This window comes from Mesitornis unicolor, unplaced genomic scaffold (genome assembly GCF_000695765.1).
Source record: "Mesitornis unicolor isolate BGI_N332 unplaced genomic scaffold, ASM69576v1 scaffold19388, whole genome shotgun sequence".
Lineage (NCBI taxonomy): Eukaryota > Metazoa > Chordata > Aves > Mesitornithiformes > Mesitornithidae > Mesitornis > Mesitornis unicolor.
The window spans coordinates 9256-29631 of NW_010200032.1; the positions used below are offsets into that span (position 1 = coordinate 9256).

The 20376-nt window shown below is 40.5% G+C and overlaps 2 protein-coding genes across 2 annotated transcripts in view; one reads left to right on the forward strand and one right to left on the reverse strand.

The window, feature by feature from the left end:
* FAM177A1 (family with sequence similarity 177, member A1) overlaps positions 1-5729 on the forward strand; it is a gene marked incomplete at its 5' end in the record, with an annotated part of 11285 nt that extends 5556 nt beyond the window's left edge. The window contains 3 exons of the mRNA XM_010189622.1: positions 2584-2650; positions 4294-4391; positions 5088-5729. Of these exons, the coding sequence (XP_010187924.1) occupies positions 2584-2650; positions 4294-4391; positions 5088-5300 (378 nt within the window). The remainder of the gene's footprint in view (positions 1-2583; positions 2651-4293; positions 4392-5087) is intronic.
* Positions 5730-8112: 2383 nt separating this feature from the next.
* On the reverse strand, positions 8113-20141 carry PPP2R3C (protein phosphatase 2, regulatory subunit B'', gamma). Its single transcript, XM_010189621.1, has 12 exons — positions 19989-20141; positions 18741-18845; positions 18087-18199; positions 17158-17255; positions 15093-15163; positions 14217-14349; positions 13023-13078; positions 12874-12949; positions 12091-12227; positions 10805-10942; positions 9257-9316; positions 8113-8552 (listed from the first exon to the last, which is right to left on the reverse strand). Exons 1-12 carry the CDS (start codon positions 20079-20081, stop codon positions 8364-8366), a joined length of 1269 nt encoding a protein of 422 aa, XP_010187923.1. The 5' UTR covers positions 20082-20141; the 3' UTR covers positions 8113-8363.
* Positions 20142-20376: the final 235 nt, after the last annotated feature.

Genomic DNA, 20376 nt, shown 5'->3' on the forward strand with positions numbered 1-20376 from the left:
GTGTCATTGGCAAACTTAGTCGATGCATTAAAGCTACTTCATGGAGTACAATTAGTTTGTCCTGAGCCGTTGCCTAACAGCCCTGTTCATACCACCTAAACAGTTCTGCTTTTTTCCAGTACCTTATCTCACCTCAGGTTCAGATCTCTGAGGCGCTCTGGGAAACCACCCAAACTTACCCTGCAGAAGTAAAGGGGGGAAAAACAGGAGGATTATTCCTTGGATATGTTTCCTTGTTCCTGGTTGTTCTTAGTGGTTTACTCTCCGAGCCATCTCCTTTCTCCTGTGGAATTTGTGTGAAGTGGATTCTCATGGATTTATATTGCCTTTTGAGACACTTGAAAGATTGCTCAGTTTTTGAATTTGAGGGGACTGGCAAAGCATTGCTGGGGGAACGGTGAAGAAGTGTCCAGTTGGGCTTTGTCAGAAAGCAGTGGTTTCCGTGAAGCTGAACTTAGAAGTGCTCCTACCATACCAAACTGGGTTTTAATTGTGGTAAGAGAACAGTGGAAACAGAACCTCTGTGTCTGCAGAGCCTCAGACGTTCCCTGTATTTGTGTTACCGCAAAGATGTTGGAATATTCTGTGTCTGGCTTTTGTCATGTTGAACATCTTTTCACTCTTCAGTGCTAAGGGAGCTCTTGTAGCTCTTGCTTGCAGTGGCGCAGCAGGCCCGTGTTTGTCCTGCGCACTGTGTGAATGCTTTTTAACCTTGTCACCTTGTTTTGAAGGATTGTACAGAGCCTCATCAATGCCATTATTTGCACCTGTGGCAAACAGCTTTTCCAGCACTTTCCCTGACTTCTTTAACTGAACAAACTCCCCCATGATTGCTGTCAGCCTGTCTGCCAACTGAGCACGTAATCAACAAGCTGGAGGTGCTTTTGTGCAAGCAGGATAGCAGCAGGTTTTGCTTACATTTTTACCTTGGCAGGACATTTTCCATACCCACTGCCAAAAATATGCAGCATCTGGCTTTTTTTTCAGCCTGCTCAACTTGAGTTTCTGGCTCGCCAGACGATTTCATGCCGCACTGATTTGTAGAGGCTATGCTTGGAAAGCACTGAAGTCCCGTAGCTTGTGTACGTGCATACTGAGGCTATATTAATCAGTCAGTAGTTGTATTATTTATAATAATATTTGTCCTGTACAGATACCTATTTAATAAGATCACCAAAAATGGTTACCATCAAACAGTTTTTAGCAAGAAGTTATAAATACATATATAACTTAGCGGAGCTAATGAGTTTCAGTTAATAGAAGCTGACACTTTTAATTGCTTACGTTCCATAAGGAAAGTACCTCTACAGAGATCTTTACGGGGGGAAATCACAACAATGAGCTTGCTTGAATACAACAGATTGTTAACTCTAAGTGTTTTCTTTCACTATGAAATTTGAGTTTGCCTTCTTGCAAAAGTAAGCACTTTTTCCTTGTTCGATTGAAACCTGCGTTTCTCCTTCTCCTCTTTATTACATTGCTCGTTGTTTGGTTTATTTAAAAAAACCAGATACAGGCTCTTTCCGTAGTGAAGAGGATAGCCTATGTGTGCCTGTTAATTTCTAAATTTTCTCTCAGTTCCTATGTGTAAGTATCTCAGTTTGTCTGCAGGCTGCAGTACTTCCTCTGTGCCCATGAATATGCCATAGTCGTGCAAAGGGCCGCTCCCCCTCGTCGTCCTCCTGGCCTGTCCTTCCTACAGCACCTGTATCCATTGCACCCATGCGAGCTGTCCACTGCATCTCTGGGATCCCAACAAGATCCCAGTCCTGCAGCTGCACACAGGTCTCTTAATTCCTCATGTTTTCCTCCCCATGCTGTGTGCTCTCATGTGCAGGCACCTCAGAGAGACTTCCTCGCCTTCAAGTGCTTCAGGTGACCCCACCTGAGCCCTGCGTTGTTCATTTTGTGTGCCTCCTTGTTCACACCACCCCAGGCGCTTTAGGCCCTGTCCATCGCTCCCTCAGAGGGTTGCGATAACTCTCCCTCTCTCGTGGTGCCTGGTTTTGTTCTTCAGGTCCAATTCCAAATGATAATTCGTGTCTGGTTTTAACTACTTGAAGCAGCCCCTTGCTCAGTTACCACAGTGAGGTTTGGGTTTGGTTTTGAACAGTCCTCTGCAGTTCTCCCGTTACTGTAATGAGGAACTACTTAGTTAACGCACTGGTTGGAGATGTCCTGACTCACTGCAGGGGACCTGGACTAGAGGACCTCTAAAGGGCCCTTCTGACCCAAAGCATTCTGTGGTTCTGTGAATTCACAACACTGTGGAAAGGTCTTTCTAGTTACAGGGATTTCTGGTTACCTTGGGATTGAGTTGGGTGCTTGTCATTTCCCAGGCCTGGGAGTGGGAAACAAAACCAGTGAAACAAATGTTCCTAGAGGTTATATTTATATCTTGTGTGGTTATAGTTATATCTTACAGTGATACCTTGCTCCACGTATGTCAGATCTAGACTTATTTTAAAGCAAAAATATTGTGGTACCTGGCAGATCTTCCTTCTCAATCTGTCTGAGCTTTTGCATGTATTATGGACCATGAACACACAGCTGTACTTGTGCATACTGCTCTTGTTCTTACAGACAACGCTCACGTGGGGACCCTACTTGTGGTTTCACATGCTGCGAGTCGCCACGTCAACCCTATCAGGTATTGCTTTATTTAATTCTGGGGTGAACCCGTAATGGAATACTGAACATTGCTTTGACAGACTGCAAATCATCTTTGTGAGCTACCGGCCATCTTTTCAAAACTGAATTAACCTGTATTTTAATCTGTGGACATGGACTCTCTTAAGCACCTTCTTTGTCACTTTAAATCAACCTGTCTCTAACAGAAAACACCATTTTCCTGGACATTCTTTTTCCCCTCTTTTTCTCCATATGGAGATAGGTTAGAGTTGGCAAGGGAATATTTCAGCTTTCTATTAGGTTTTGTATGGAACCATTTTGTGTGGTGCTACCTGAAAGGAATGCTGTTTGGAGTAACTAAACTGACAGTTGTCATGAAGAGGACAACTAGAAGTTATCCCAAGAAACACATCTGGCCTTGTGCTTTACAACAGCCTTCTGAGGTTACAGATTAAACAAAAGTAAGACTGTTGTCAGGAGTCCTGAACTCACTGCATTGAAGTTTATTTGATCTGTGGACCTCAAAGTTTTCCAGAATTTTACAAATGCTTGTCCTAGTCTGTGTTCTTTCCATCGTGTAAAGGTTTTTTGTTTGGTTGGGGTTTTTTTGATTAATATTGTGGGGTTTATGTCATTACACACTTTATTTAAAAAAAATATTGCCAGTCTGTTCTGTTAATCAACCCATCCTTATTTTTAGAAACACTTTTCATTTAATGTACAGTGTAATTGACTCTCTGTTCTTCCTACAGAAAGGTAGCTACTGCTTTCCCTTTTTCAGAAGTCTGTGATGAATTTGCAGATTAGTGCTTCCTTCTTCCCACTTCAGTTTTGCCTCTGACGTTTATGATTTGAACTCTTTACAGAGCTCTGGATGCCAGGATATCTATACAATTAGTTATTGTGAATATTCTTTGAACCATTCCATTGCTAACTTCTCACCTGTTTTCCCTGAAGATTAGTGACTCATTTGCATCCTCGGGGCAGATTTGCAGTTTGAAGTGCAGTCAGTATATTTCCCTTTACTCAGGAGCCAGTGCTGTAGCCATCCCCGTGGTACAGAGACTGACCCAAGCCGCCCTGTTCCCCACTGCAGGCCGTGCACTGCCTGTTCTAGAGCAGCGCTGCACGTAGCCTCCAGCTTGAAAATTGAGACAGCTGAAACCTAAATATTGTATTAATCCATTAATATGCAACACAGAACATTGTTAAAACTGTTACTGACTTGAAATATGCATCTGCTAATAAATAACTCTCCAGTTTGATGGTCCTGTTAGACTGAAGTGCCAGTACAGTTGGTAGCCATGTATTTTTGCCTAGCCTTAATTTTCAGTTAAGGTTTAATTAAAGGCTTATCCTTTAACTGATCCCTGAGCAAAGCAAACCTAGATCCAAAGCTGAAACTGGTAGAATTCAAACTAACACTACCACCATCTAGATTTCCATTATTTCCATGTTCTTCTCCTTTTATCTTAGAGAACAACTATTAGTATGTTGAGCTAATAATTACATATAAATAGTCCAGCACATTTTGGGTTTGTCTTCTGAGTGCAGTAGGACTATGGAAAACCATTCGGGTAAGATGATGATACCTTTTAAAAGAAAATGGTGCTTAAGAATTTTCTTCTAGATATTAATCATGTGTAAACCTCTGGTTTTTAGTGTGTGATTTCCTTGGGGAGAAGATTGCATCAGTTCTGGGAATAAGCACACCGAAGTACCAGTATGCCATTGACGAGTATTACAGGATGAAGAGAGAGGTATGTGTGCGGGACAGATAGGGTTCTGGCACTCTTTTTCTCTCAAATTGCCTTTCCTGGCATTTTTTAAAAACGAGATTTGTATTCCAGCACTAAAATGAAGTTTCAGAACCTCTATTTCAGCTCGCCTTCAGTTTTCATCTGGGGCATGATTAACGTTTGCTTATCCACCAGCCTTTTCTCACCAGCTCCTCAGTCTTGGAACGGGCTGGGTCCTGATCACTGCTCATTTGGTTCTCAGGTACAATGCGTTTTCAAGTCCACAGTTTGAGAAAGTTGGATGGAGCAGTTACTGGGCGTTGTAAAGAGGCAGCTGCTGGGAATATGCTTTCCAACTCTAAAACTTGTTCAATGAAGTGTCCAGGGTAAATTGGACATCATGGTAGCATTTGTTGTAAACCATAACTGGAAATGACTGATGGGTAGCCAGTGCTTTATGCAAAATCAAATAATCTTCATTTGGAAGTGTGTTTATTTAACAGTTTAATCCTTCACTTTTGACAATTATTTTTTTTCCCATAATGGGAATTCTGGAACATACCTCATCTAATGATCAACTAATGACCATTTTCTAGTGGAGCAAATGTCCTTGCCTTGTAATGGGAAATGGCATGTTCTTATGGAAAGACTTAAAGTGAATGTAAGTAAGTGGCAGAGAGTAAATAGTAGCTTATGAATCTTGTTACCTGTTTTTAGGAGGAAGAGGAGGAACAGGAAAACAAGATGTCAGAAGCAGCAGAAAGACAGCATCAGGAGCAGCAGAACAAGCCACAGGCTGAAGCTCCTGTCCAGACAGACCAGCCTGAAGCAACAGCATGCACTTCATTCGTGAATGTAAACTTTGAAAATGAGGGAGACTGCCAGTCTGTTGGGGAAAATAAACAAGAGGTAGTTCCTGTCCCTCCTTAAGTGTAGAGCTCCATATAATGTAGGAAATAGGAAGTGTCAGGTGTCACAGTCTGGCTGTAGAAAGCAGGAAATAGAGGATTATAGTCGTTCAGTGAAATACAACTTCTCACATTCTTATTGATCAGGAGAGAGCTGGGCGATGTCTGTTCAGTTTGTCTGCCCAATAAAGGCCGCGGCGTTCTGCCAAATTGGCACTCCACTTAACATGAAAATTGCACTACAAATGTTTGGTCTAAAATCGAATGTGTGAGCTAATTTCTGTGTAAAGCAAGTAAAAATGTCTTTTATTTGAGTTGCTGTGTCTCTAACACCTGTGGATTGCAGATACAGGGCTGTTTCCTACTTCTAAACACCTACTTCTGATTTGCACATTGTTTGCAACTTGGCTCTCTATGAATAGATTAATAGGAATCAATATCCTGTAACTCACAAGTCATTATAATGGTGTCCGATTTCCCCTATTTATTGTCACTATTGTATGCATGTATTTTTTTATGTCATTGTTTAACACAAGAGATCATGTTAGATTTAGTGTTAATTAGATTTAAGGGTCTACTGACTTTTTTTTAATTAAAAAAAAAAACTATAAAGGAGGCTGTAAACACCCTTAAGAACTTATTAACAAGTACCAGCACACTGGGAGCCCAGCAGTGCTCAGCTGCTCCATTCAGTGCTGAGCAAAGTACAGATCCCGCATCAGTGGAAGATGTCCTCACTCCAAGAATTAAGACACTCACCTACCTGAATACTTGACATGCTCTGAATGGTCCTGGGAAATAAACTAAAGCCTTGCTAAATTATACTGAATGCACAGGACACTGTAAGGTACCAGTCTAGAACTATGAAAATTTTTTTGGACATAAATTACCTGAGTCAGTGTATTTAATTAACCTAAACAGACTGTTTAGTAACCAGTAAGGGATGTGCCATTACTGTGCCATTTCCCTTCCTGCCTCTAGCACAGAATACATAATTAATTAGAAAACACAAAACCAAACTTATGACTCCCCCTTTTTCTTACATAAACAAAAGAGTTGCAATACCGCAACAGCAGTAATTTTTGGTTTTGTCTAAGTGACATGCAGGTAGCTCCAAAGCTCTTAAGTAGCCCCAAATATCAATGAAGGGTATTTTACTGCTATGACTGTCACTCTGTTGTAGCTTGCAAAAGGCAAATGTTTTACTTTGTGACAATCAGATGTCAGAATCTGTCTGTACAGAATCACTGTAGGCAGAGGAGCAGAGAACCTGGACGAGTTACCATGTCAAACAGTACTTCTGTCACTGAGATTTCCAAAAGGTTTTTAAAATAGTCTCCAGAGAAATTTTGTGTTGGCTATCATGTGTCCCTCCCTGGCCTTGGCCCCACTACCAACTAACAGAGGAGCCTGATCTAATAGCAGAGGCCAGGTATTTTGGCTATCAGTTTCCAGAGTTCAGTGACGCATTTCAGACAGCCCTAAGTGAACTGGTGTCCTGTAGAGCACAAATTCCTTCTCTCATCTGCCGTCAGCACTCCAGCGCTACAAAAAATCTTCTGAGGAAGATTCAGCCATCAGCTCTGTCCCATCTGTTTGGATGCTCTGTTCTTTGCCTCTCTTTGCACTAAGGCAGAGGGTGCTGACAGCTGTCGAGTCATTCCTTAGATCTGCACACCTGCAAGGGAGAGCTTGGTTCAACACTGGGGAATACAGTGAGAAAACAGCTTGTTGGGAGTTCTTACTGTCAAAGATAGAAAGCCTCAGTAGCTCAAGAGTAAAACCTTTAAAGCTGAAGGATGCTTTGCTTTTCTGCCAAGAAATTAATGTCAGTTGCATTGTTTTTATTTCCTCTCCCTCCTCTGTGTCGCGTAAGAAACACTCTCACTGCCTTGGGTTTAAACGTCTTTGTATAAAATACTGTATTACTCACTGTGCCTTAACTTAATCCTTCCTTCAGTTTTTTGCAAACTGTATGAAAGTGGTTACTTTCATAATGGTTTAATTTTTCTGTAAATGCATTAATTGGTTATTTTATATTTAATATAATTTTTGAACTGGAAGTTGGCCATGGCTTTTCCTTTAAAAGGGTGCGGTCTTCAGAACTGTACCTGCACACAGGAGTGCAGGCCTGTTCACTGCTTCCTATTGAGTCACACATCCTGGTGGCACATCCAAGCACTGAAATTCAAGATACCAGATCACCTCCACCCCTTCCTTACAAGCTCATGTAGTCCTTGTTAACGTACTCAGTGCGTTCACCACTGTCTCAAGCTAATCAATAAATAGTGCAGGATTGCAACCACCTCTGGCCTGGAGCTGCTGCAGTTTTATCTGAAAGTTAAAATATTCCTACAGCTTTGTTATAGAGTTTTACTACTTCAACTACTGCTGTAGCATAGCTGTATAACTGAGTTAAATTACATAAAATACTTGCACAGGAGGCTAAGTTAGTGAAAGCCTTGTGTTCGGATTAGCTTTAACTAGATCTAAAGCTCATGCAGTTTTATTTGTTAATATACCTCTGAAGTATTGGGCAAGTATTCAGTCAGTTCAGTACTTGCTTGTCCTTTCTGATAGACCCTTACAGCTGGACACGTAGAGAAGGAAAAAGCCAAGGCTCTTTACCTCTTACTGAAGACTTTTGCCCTTACGACAGCATGCTCAACAATGTTATCACTAGAGGAAGCCATACAGAACGAGTGGGAGGCCTGGGATGGCTGAGTGGATGCAGGTCAGTGCTGAAGTTACCTAGAACCACATCCTTACTTCCAGGATAAATTCACATTCTAGGACAGAGTATTCAAATAAGAATAGGGCTTGGTACACAGGGAAAAAGTCAAAAAATATTTATTTACAAAAAAACCCCAACAAGCAAGAGGTAATTTTTACCTCATTAACAACACTTGATTTTTTGGTTTCAGCAATTGGTTCTGCAGTTCATCTATGAACCACATTTCATATTATCTGGGGGGAGGGGAGGGAAGTAAAAGGGAGGAGGCATTGATTCAGGTGTTTCCAGCTTCCAACAGTTGGTGCAGCAGACCGAGATCTCTCTGTGGACGCAGCCTGCTCCTGTTCAAAGTCACGTCTCATCAACATCAGCAGCGCTGTCATTATCACTGGCCACAAGGACCTCTCTGTTCTCGTACGTCCAGAAGCCATTCAGGTCAATGAGGATGCTGGTGACAGTGTCTCCTTGACTGCTATTGATTAAGTCTTGAAGGGAGATTTTGTAAGGATCCTTAGGCTTTACCATATCAAAGATTTCATCCTATGAAAGAAAAGTCAAAATTGGGGGAAAAAAACCCCCCACACATTAATGAGCAAAATAATGACTACTGTATACCATGTACAGAATGGTCTTTGGGTAACTCGTGCCATCCACACCAATTTACAAAAAAAGCTGTTAAGTCCCAAACCATTTAACTTACAAAGCACAACAACTGGTACAGATAGGAGCAGTGTGCTCAGCTCCCACATCTCAAATAAGAATTTGCTTTTCTGGGGAGCCTTTGGCCTCAAAATAGCAACATGAAACTTAGTTCATTTGTATGAGCTGAGTTTTATAGAAGCTCTTGTACTTTTTTTTTTTTTAAGTACTAAAATGGCTAAATGTCAAGTAGGCAGTAATAAAGACAGTTTTATAGACAGGTTTTTTTAGTCACCAGTCCCACCAGCCCGAGGGATGCTCCTAGACATACCAAGAATCTTGGAATGTGTAAGGCACAGCAACGTGTATGTAACAGGCACTTTGTCTATTCATAAGGAATCTAAGAGAACAGTTGCGTACCAGATTTCTTACAGGGTAACTGCTGAACAGAAAGACATTTTCAAGCATATGAGTAGGACAAGTCAGATCACCTCTACCACTCTGAAAGTAAACGTACACCAACCTAGAAACTACACTATAACGTCAGTAAATTATGAAGTGCTTATTTGAGTATTTCACGTAGCCCTCTATTCAGTAAAACTAACCTTGACGTCCTGAAAAGAAACTGGCTCTTGTCCATGGATTTTCATTTGTTCCTGGATAGCCTAGAAACAAAAGAAAAGTTAGGAATAGGTGGTGCTGCATTATACTGACACTGCATGAAGCTTTTTTAATGCCGCCACATCTTAAGCTGTATTGCCCCGTGACAACACATTCATGGTACAGCTTGCAACCAATTCTCTTCCATGAAAGAGGCAGGGATGAGCTAAGGCATCATCAGTGGTTCTGATCAGCCATGTCTAGGTTCACAGGTCTTAGTCGTATGGTAAGAATCCAACCTTCGCTCTGACCAGTGTTTGAGCACTCTGCAAATGGGATATACAGACATTTGGCACTCAAAGCTTAATACAGAAATAAGCTCAAACCAGAAGGTTTGTTTTTCTGACAAAGTGTGAAATACAGACAAGTGAAAGAGAAGGGAAAAGACCATCCAGACCAGTGTGGCTACTCACACTTTCAATTGCTTTGAAAATGGAATCTGTATTCTGGTTGATCAAACAATAATGTGAGGGAGACGATGAACTTGAGCATTTGCCCACATGTGGAAGGTTTCGCTCAGTTCATGCTGTAAGTGGGCATTTCTTGTTTTAAGCAAAACAAGATTCCTTAATATTAGTTCTTTTAATGCGATACTATTTAAACAGCTGCATCACCAAACCTCTGCCTGCAAACAACAACTGGGAGCACAGATGTTTCACCAGCACGAGCTGCATAGCCCCATCAGCACGGCTGCACCAGCTGAGCCTCCAGAGGTGCACATCTGCCCACACAGGCTAGCAGAAAAGCAGCGATCCACAGAGCCATAAGGAACTGCTCTGACGTCAAGGAAAATGTAGAACATTCCGTTTCCGAAAGTTTAAACGAGGGACGAATTTTGGAGTATGATCAAGCATCTGCCCCAACAAAAAAACCAAAACTGCCAGAAGAGAAACATAAAAACCATTCGCACACAAACCACAGCGCAGAGGGAGGCTTTACAAGCCTTAGGTTAATTTTAACAGCAACTAAAAGTTCAAGCTTACTTTAAACCTACTCTGGGAGATAAAAATACAGAACATGACAAATGCAGGAAGCATTTGCAGTCGATACTCTCAATGAAGAAATCTCACAGCTCTACAGGCCCATCACTGCCTTGTATTCTTTTCATTTCTTTTACTAACTTTTAGCATTATAGTGGAAATTAAAACCACAGGCAATAACCAATTAGAACGATCACAAGATATTTTAATAGGTAATCATTCGGAAACTTTAGGACGACATCAATTTTTTAAAAAACTGAATAGAAAATATTTTCCTAAACTAATCAGAACAGTTGATTTCAATTGCTGTTGAAATGTTGAAAATACCTTTTGAATTCTTTCCAACTTTTGGAATATATTTTTTTTAATATTTTAAGTCTTCTTAGAAGTAGTTACGAGCTTCCCAGTGGGTACTGGTATTTTAAAGTGATCCCCTGCAGATCTGCATGCAGAAGCACACAGGCTGTAACACTATAAACACAGAAAATGACCTACTGCTATAAAGGGACTTACCCTGAAGAAATAATTAAGGGAAAAGACATTCAGGTATCCTTTGTTCTCTATATCAAGCAGTTTGAAAATATATTGCAGAGCTGCAGGCTCCTTTCTGTTTTCTAATGCAAGCACAAAGTCCAGGTAGGTTTTATAGTCCTAAAAGTAGATACAATCATGTTTATTACAGTATTCTTTCTAAATTGATTTTGCAAGCAGGAACTTTATAATTGGCAGCTATTTCATTGTAGGAGATCGATCTTTTTTTGGAAAAAAAAAACCCATCATGAAATAGAAAATGGCTGCAGCCACCGACATGAACAGAGAAGTTAGTTTTTAATGACTGCTGATGGTACGAAATCCTGCCATATTAGAGGTAAAATAGGATTCCAAGTATAAATCAAAATTAATCATGCAATATGTACTTTTAAACAATGTTTAATACATCTTTAGACTGCTAAACATACCAAACTAGTGAAGAAAAGCCATGTAAGTTTTCATTACCCCAAATTAAATGGGCAGTGACAGTAAACCTACCATTACCAAACAGTGAACTTCATGGCCCATAAAGTGCATGATCCTTAGACCAGAGTGTGTAGTTTGGCAAATCACATGCCAGAAGCATTAGCAGACATCACAAATATGTATCACACTTCTCTTTTTTCACTGTCTTGGTTTCCCAATCCCGATGCAGGAGTGACAAGGACAGAGATCTGTCAGTCCTGTGCATAAAATAACCCCGTCTACCTTAAACACCAGGCAGGACTGCACAGTGAATTTGTAATCTATCACTTAGAGTTATGTCATCTGAATGCAGACAAGAATAGCAATACACCAAGTAAAGCTTTCAAAATATAGATACAAGTTTTTATGTTAACTTAGACTTCCCATTTTTCACAGCTACAGAAAGCTTACAACCAACACTGCTGTCTCCATGAGGAAATGGACAGGTCAGTGAACCTGCATTAGCCTCAAGGGTGCCACTTGTCTTTGGCCCTCCAAAGAATTACAAGTAACTAAAAAGCATTGCAACATCTATACATTTTTTCAAGCTTTATCCTAGGCTGCCTGGTTTTTGTGCCACCTCTGCTTTTCAAAACAAGCAACCTGTCTTTAAGCCACACTGCGATCACCTTGCTGATAAGGAAACTAATTTTCTAATCTGCTGCATGGTCATTTGTGTGGACAGGGATAAACAAAATTTACCCTCAAGCTGCTCTTTATTTTAAAGATTTTGATTATGAGATAATTCCTGTCTCATTAAGCCAAAGCTTTATATTGTGAACAAAGTGAAAAGATGTGATTACCATTTCGCCATCGTAAGTTAAGCATTCCTGAAAGACACGATCCAAAAATATGTTGGTCAGAGTCCCTGTTCCATAGCGGGACAGCTCTTCTTTGCTGAGCATGCCATTATGGTCTTTATCAAGGTTTAAGTACTGGCCTTGGGATGAGATATAGAGGGCAAAACATAATATTAGCATTTTATTAGCAAAGAACTGTTTCAACAGAGAAAGAAAATGTCACGCTTGTTAAATATTCATCTAATTTTCATCATAAAGTTAATGCCTTTAAGTGGCAATACGCCAGATCCACAATAATACCCACAGAGCATCATAAATGAGCACAAGACATGGGGGAGTGGGGTGGTATTCCCATAATAAGGTGCTAATCGTTCTATTCTAAGGTAAAGGCTCAACAGCAAAGGCTGCGTATGCAGAGAAAGGAGCAGAAGGCTAAACGCACATTATATCAAACATATCTGCAGTAAGCATGGAAAAATAAGCTAAAGGTGGTGCAAAAGCATGAATGAAACAGTCAAAAGATAAAGGTTACAGAGGAATCTTGTACCTTGTGCACCAAGCACAAAATGACAAGTGGATAAAATCATGGTAAAGAGCGACAGCAGAGAACTGAAATTGTGAAGTCAGAAGATATAGTGAAATGATGGCTACGGGGGTTAAAAAGACAAGTTATCAAGATGATTTAAAGAGACAAAAACAGAGGAAAAAATAACACTAAGAACGTAACTAAGTCATACAAGGTAGAGAGGAGAGGGAAAAAAAGCATTCACATCTAAAGGAACCTACCATAAACTCTTAATGCAGAAGGAGCAGAAAACCAATTTGTTTCCTGACTTTCTTTAGAAAGTTCTTCATCCCTTAACTAAAAGGAACATAAGGTTAGAATTCAGAGAGAGTAAATGAAAATACAACAGTATGTGCTAAGGGATCTTTACCTCCAGTAAGTCATCCAGGAAGCTGCAAGCTAAAATATCCTGTATCTTTATCTTCCCTGCAGCAAGAAAAGGAAAACACATTTTAGCAGTCATCCAGCCAACATATCCATTTGGCTCTTCTTGTTTAGGTGGTTCTACTTAGGAAAGAAGTATTCTGAGCAGGAAAAAACCAAAAACCTTTCTAAAAATCAAAACCAAACAAAACGAACTTCTAACATCAAGGATAAGGCTCTAATTTAGGAAATAAAATAAAATAGCTTTTAAAACAACTGAACAAAACTAGCCTGATATTGGCAGAAGAGTAGTTATCCTGAAGCCTTAAAGGCCAGGAAGTAGATTAAAAAAATGCAAGTGCTCAATGTCAGAATGTAAAACTCAAAATGCAAAGAAAGCACGCTTAAAACATTTGCTGCAATAACACCAACTCTTAAGTGATGGGATAGTCTTGCATCTTCAGAAACTACAGATGTGACACAAAGCTCGGGTGTGGAAATGCACTTCTGCTGGTGTAGCTTTGACTGGTGAGCAGACACTGCACAAAACAGCTGTGCAAAATAATGGCATTTAAACTTCACACACTCACTCTACTTGTTTGTAATTACCCTTGCCAGAGGCTACTGCCCACACAACTAATGGCACAGCTAGATCTTGAAAATACATGCAGTCTGTGACTTAAATGAAGGGCAGAGGCAAACTGGTGTCTGAGGGAGCTACATCTTCAATAAGGATTAGCAGCCGTAACTGCAAACCTTTTCTAACGAGTTTACATGGTGCACACAAGTTTAATGACAAGAGAAGCACGTCACAGTAAGCATTCTTGAGCATTTCCACAGCTCTGTGGATGTTCCAGCAAGCAGTCCTGTTGTTAGTGGCTGTGTTTTCTGTTCACTCTAAACACTTACAAAAGAAGCTACTACTAAGGATGCGTTAGGATGAAACAATGTCTTATTTGCCAATTTCTGTATTACCACAACTGATGGGTATCTCATTAAGATTTATTAGCTGCTGAAGCAGATTAGACTCATGTAAAGACTCATGGTCTTCAGTGGAGATTAATCTTCAAATACAAGATTGCTGAATGAAAACCTATGAAGACAACTACGTATTACTTTGAAAACAGAAGTAGCTTTTGTGGAAATATTTTTAAAATTAAAATACTCCCACATATTAAGAATTTTGAAAACATGAACCTACCAGTTCTGAGGGGATCCAGAAAGAAGAAGAACTTTCTAACTGCTGTGCAGACATAGAAGGAGTAAAAAGATTTTTCTAAACCATCCAGTTGTGGCAAAGTAGGGATAAGTTCCAAAATATAGTTTTCTAAATCCTGCAGAATTAAGAAAGGAAAGAACACAAGCTTCAAACACTACTATTGCTGTGTGTTTGCTATATTTCACCCTGGCTTTCAAGTATGCTTTGTTAAAAACACAATCCTGCAACAATGCAGGGGAGAGCATGAAAGCAAGCAAAAAAGCCTGTTTCCCTGCAAGAAATCCTAGGTCATACACATGCACATGTGATGCCATGACTGAAACAGTCTACAAATAAAGCAGAATGTTAACAAAGCAGATGATTTTTACATGTAAACAGAAATGCATTCAACTGTACCTTTTTCAAATACCAATGTATAACTCCTAATGGGATTATCCTATTGCTGAGTATTCTTTAACAGATCTTTTTAAGTAGAGTGGTAACTAGAACCTTCTTATTTATTTTATAATATCAACTCCTGTTAGAACAGGAAAGTAATTCATTGAGGCCCACTCTAGCCATCCTTTTCTGCGATTACTACTGTATCGTACTATATCTAGTGAAGTGTTAATGATATAAAACCTTGGTATCTATGACCTCTTTTTCAGAGAATTACCCAGATGTTAAAAACTCTAGCTGCACTCTCACCACCAGATCTCTGGAACAGAGACTGCTATTTATCCAAACAAATTTGCCTACCCCAAATCTAGATTATGATACAAGCTTTTATGATATAAAACTGGAAGAAAAGTGGAGCCCTTCTGATGCTCTGTCATTTGAGTGAAGTCAGACATTAAAGTTAATCAAGAATCTACTTACTGATTCTCTGAGGTAGCCCTGTCCTGCCACGTCATATAAACTGAGACCTATTCTTGTCTGATGAAGCCATACTGTAGAACAGAAAACAGAATTACAATGCAAGAAACCTAAGGGAGCTTTGAAAGGTTTTTGAAGTTATTCTAAAGGCCACAAGGCACTGTTGGATGTTAAGTGCCTCTCTCTATTTCCCATTTTTCCGAGACTTAAGCAGAGACATGGTATGTACCAGCCCTGCTTAGAAACATCATTTCAGTTTATGTTGGTAAGAGTCACTGGCAATACGTGATACGCTGTGGCCAAGACTGCTTTATGAGAACCAGATGTGAGAAATGGCTGAGCAGACACCACATTTTATCTGGAGCATGGAATCACATGGCTTTGTCCTCTCTCACTGAACTAGAGATATGGGTAGCAGCACATCTTCGCTGCATTAAAAACTGGTGTACAATGTGGCTTACAGACTGCTTCTCCAATTGCTACAGCCCCTTGTGCAACATAAGACACTGCAGATACAGCTGAGGGTCCTGACTTCTCTCCTGAGTTACAGAAGAATTAGAATAGCACAAGCATCTGTTTTTGCAATGAGAAGGCACATTAACTGGGCAATTACAGGACAACATGTGTGAGGCCACTGTTAAAGCACAGTAACAGAGGTGGAGTACAGGTCAGGCATAAAAACTATTATTCACACCCTCCAAGATAAATTTAACTTCCATTTTATGAAGAAATAGCTTAAAAGTTCCTCTTATGAAATATGAGCTGTGCTTCATACCAACATTCACCTCTTCAAGGTGTTTGTCAAGGCGGACTAAGCATCACTCGGAGATGACAGAGGTTGTAGAGTGAGGCTGCTTCTTTGTTGGCTGCAGTTTAAAGGTGGGCACTGTACACCCAGAGCAATCCAAGACACTGTTACGAGGTTTGACTTGTTTGGGCAAAGCCAACAGACTCAACTGACCACCTTTCCTCCTTAAGGGGTAGCAGTGCTGGAGGTAAAGGAAAGCTTTGGGAAATGCTTCACCATTATTCAGTTATAAACTTCACCACTCTCAGCCCCTCCCAAAAGGGACTGTGTACATCACCAAGAAAGAGGAAAAAAGGCTGTAATCCATGGACTGTAGGAAAGCCACCAGCTGGAGGCAGGGAGGAGAAAGACAGAACGCTACACGTTCAGCACAAGTATGTGAATACATGCAGCCATTTCTAAAACTTTAACAAGTATATTAAAAAAAACCAAACCCCAAAAGCTCATTTATGAATTCAGCTGGTTAGAGAATACCATCAAGCACCCAGGGCTGAGGGTGAAATGGCCTCTTCCCTGCTGTAGCACCACTCTGGAGGCTGACTGCTCTGCTGGATGAGCTTCATCAAAACAAGTCAGAAACCTTGCACCACAAGATTTTAAGTTAAACAAGCTGATCTGCTCTGGGGAAAGGTGCCATTCTTCCCTCCTGAAGGCCCTATCAGACCCAAGGACAAAGTAGCCAGGGGACAAGGCAATGAGGCACCTCTCCTTTCTGCTAGCCAGCCTCAGCTTTTCAAACAGGATCTAATACAGATATTTTTTAAAAGTGCATTTATCAGCCCGAGTGGTTATTTATAATAAAAAATAGCTGAAAATATGGTGAGGCTATAGTGACAAGCACAAGAACGTATTGATGTATTTGGCAAGCCCCGTTAGAAAACGCAGATACCACCACTCTGTAGAATGAAAAACAGCAAACAAAGCTACATGCTGGACAGTCTGATCACAGTTAGGATCACATTCACCGTATGATTTCATTGTTTTGCTCTTCACAGTAGTGCTTGAATAAAGGAAATCAGAATGACAATATATGTAACAGACAAATCAAGGTATCTGTGGCTGAGAGCAGAGGTGGATTTCAGAGGTAGGGTGAACTCCCACCTCCCAGTAACCGGAAAAAAAATCCCCAGCCTCCAGGAAAACATTAGCAATCAAGGGCTAGATCTCACTGCTGTTGAAGAGAACAAGTAATTAATAAAGCTTAAAATAGCTTTGGAAATAAAACAACTGCTCATTAACAAAGCAGCAGCATCAACTAACCTTTTCTCATGACATAATTGAAAAACTGCATGATAGATATCCTCCCATAAGGATCATTGTGGAGTAATTTAGCAAAGATCTTAGCTGTGAAGAACTGCCTGTAAAACAAGCACAAAAATACTTCTGTACATCCGATTACACTACACTGAGGGATCCAGGTGTAGCATCCAAGACTTACAGACACCTTAAAATACTGTTTTAACAATAAAGGATGTGTTCTGTGCATTCAAAGCTGTTACTCTGTTACATTACACCCATCAAGTGGGATCCTACCAGGTAACAATGGTAAACTCAATAAAAAGCAGCTGCCTTTGCCACTTATGAGAATCTTCAGCTATGTGGGAGTTTTGAAAGCTTTCATTCAATCTAATTTCTCTTCAGTACAGTATCTTTGGTATCTTATCTTCCAATCTTTCACAACCATACGAACATAAAAGGAACTGCCATTACTGACAACTAATCTGCTTCTGCCCAAAACTCAATCACAAAGCTATGTGCACAACAGCAGTCTCCAGCAGGAGCATGAAGGAGGAATATTTACTGTATGCTCTACACAGAACATCTGGTAAGAAATTTTATATCAGAAGGTATTAGGGAAGGTTGAACAATATCACTGGAGACTTTATTTCCTCTTCAAATACGAAATGTGCTGTTTACTGGCCACTAACATAACAAAAATGCTCATGCTGATGAGAATTTATTCTTCAAGAGGATGCAATACTCCTCTTGAAGATATCTCTATCAAAAGTTCCCTCGGAGATGCAGGGCAATGCACCTTTGCAAGAATGCGAAGTAACAAGTTCATCAGTAACTACAGGGATATGATTTTATCTCACCATTAAACTGCACCCATCTATTTCAGCAACTGAAAGTTACAGCACCACTTAGGTTCAGCCAAAATAAGCACATACAAGATAAGAAACCCTTACTTGCATTTAGGTCCAGCTTTTTCACCAACTTTCAAAAAGTTCTCATAGTTGATCATTGCTTCTTCCCCAATCATTGGTGATGTCTGATGTTTGTCCAGTAGAAACCATAGATTCTTAAAAGGAATTTATATTGGGTCAAGAAGATATCTCTCTAGAGATGTCAATGTGCTTAAGACAGAGCACTTAAGAAATGCAGCAAAAAAGTGGGTTTGCTGCAAGGCTATCTGAGGTAATCAGCAGACTTCATCAGTTCAGCCAGAAAAGCAAGTGGGATTTTCACTGCCTTGAACTGGTGTTAAACACACACACACTTTTTCTATCACTCAGTAGGACTTCTAGGGTATATCTCTCAGGGATACGTAAACAGAACTTATTTCTTCTTGTGGGCCCACTAGGGAAACTGTTGGAATGTATTGGAAAACCAGAAGTCATTGATTTAGTCCTCACGTACACCGTAACGAGGAAGATTTACACTGACATTACCAACCCAAGACTACGCGGCACTTCAACTTTAGCTAGTACTTCACAACCAGCCAACGTGCACAAATGCAAAACACCTCACACAGAATTCTGTGGACAAGAGACAGCTAAACTCAGCAGAAAGAGAAAGTCTGTCAGAAGCCATTGAGAGACATACAGAAAATAGTTTCTTACCTGCAGCTCTTCATTATCCAACAGCTCTCTACTTTTTCTTTGCAGAAAGACTGCTCTAGATTCTTCTCTCAATTTCTGAAGCAAGACTTCATCTTCAGCTGGCAACTAGAAACATTGTAGCCTTTTAGTTTTCTGTACAAGGGTATCACACAAAAATTACACATCTACCAAGTACTCCTAGGCAGTCTTGACTCACGCTGATGAAGCTGTTTACTTGACAGAAAGCAACAAACTATCTACCAGAATGCTGTGTAGTACCTGCTTCCTCTACAGGAATATTACGTTCACACTGTCTCAAACTACTGCAATATTGAAATATTTATTTAAAGCAGGACATCTTCAACATGAGAGACTGAGACATACCTCATCCCTGATAACTCATCCAGTAAGCACCTTCCCACAGTTGCAACACAAGAAGGCTCACACACAGAAGACATTTACTACTGTGTTTTCACTCAGGAGAGAGCAGCACTGTCTATTTTGCGGTAGGCCAGACTCCCAAAAGTGTGAATGTCTATTAGACTTGTTTTGGCCAACAAAACAGATGGGAGAACACTTAAAGTTCTGCTGATGTCTACATGCAAAAATGAACAGCACTACCAGAACTTGTATGGTTGCATAGGTGTTCATCAACTGAACCACAGCTATTCAAGAACTTAATTGGCAGAAACTCATGATCCTAAGGAATACGGGACCACCTGAGGTTAAAGAGCAGCTGAATGGACAAGTTGACAAGCACCAGCAATATCAAGACGTTGAACTTGTGCTCCCATATTCCCCCATCCCAATCTGATTCATGTCACATGTAAACTGCTGGACCAAGCATTTCTGCTGAATGATGCAAGCAACAGCCCCATCTTTAGTCTGCAAGGCCACTGACCACCATTTTCATGATGCAGCATCCCATCACGTCTGAACAGAAACAGGCAGATAGGTATTTATAACACTTGTATGCCAAAATTTAGTTAAAACAGAAAGCTCCTCTGAAAGAGGACATCCTGTCTTCAGTAACAAGCCAAGCCTACTGCCTGATTAGCCAACTATTTAATGGCCTTTGATGAGATGCTTAGTAATTATTTGAGACTGCTGAAATTCACAGTTGTATGAAACAAAAAATTATGCTTTGAAATGCACATCATTCAGATTTCAATCTACTTAAGCTTCTGGAGTGTCCCTTTGAACAAGCCCAACTTTCTTCTGTAACACAGAACAGCCTCCTGTTGAAGATTATCTGGATTCCTCACTCACCCTGTAGTAAAATCGTGGGATGTTCGTATATGACGTATTGCCACTTGTTCGTCCTCCTTTCCATTCCATATAATATTTTGTGAATAATTCCATTTCTTCATCTTTTAGCTCCTGTTCACTCTTTTTGGCTGATGAACAGAGAAAAGAGCTTTGGTTTTGTACTCCGGAGTTTTAATGCAACAAAGAGTTCGAATAAAAGGAGTTAATGCCGAGACTTCCACAGCGATGCTGTTTAGTAACACAAATATTAGGTGGAAAGCCCCGCCCCTGCTGTCACTGACCCCGAAATGAGTCCAAGCCCTGCCCGGGCCCCGCGGCAGCCTGTACCCGGGGACCTAACGCAACGCCGGCCTCGTCCCGCACCCCCTTGTACCTGCGGGCCGCCGCG

Bases quoted from the DNA above. Each gene is read 5' to 3' on its own strand.
- PPP2R3C (XM_010189621.1), bottom strand. From the start codon at position 20,081: ATGGAATTATTCACAAAATATTATATGGAATGGAAAGGAGGACGAACA. The intron at 18,200-18,740 runs GTAAGAAACTAT...ATTCCTTTTAAG, and splicing joins TGGATAATGAAGAGCTGCAG to AATCTATGGTTTCTACTGGA. The intron at 10,943-12,090 runs GTAATCACATCT...ATCTACTTTTAG, and splicing joins TAACTTACGATGGCGAAATG to GACTATAAAACCTACCTGGA.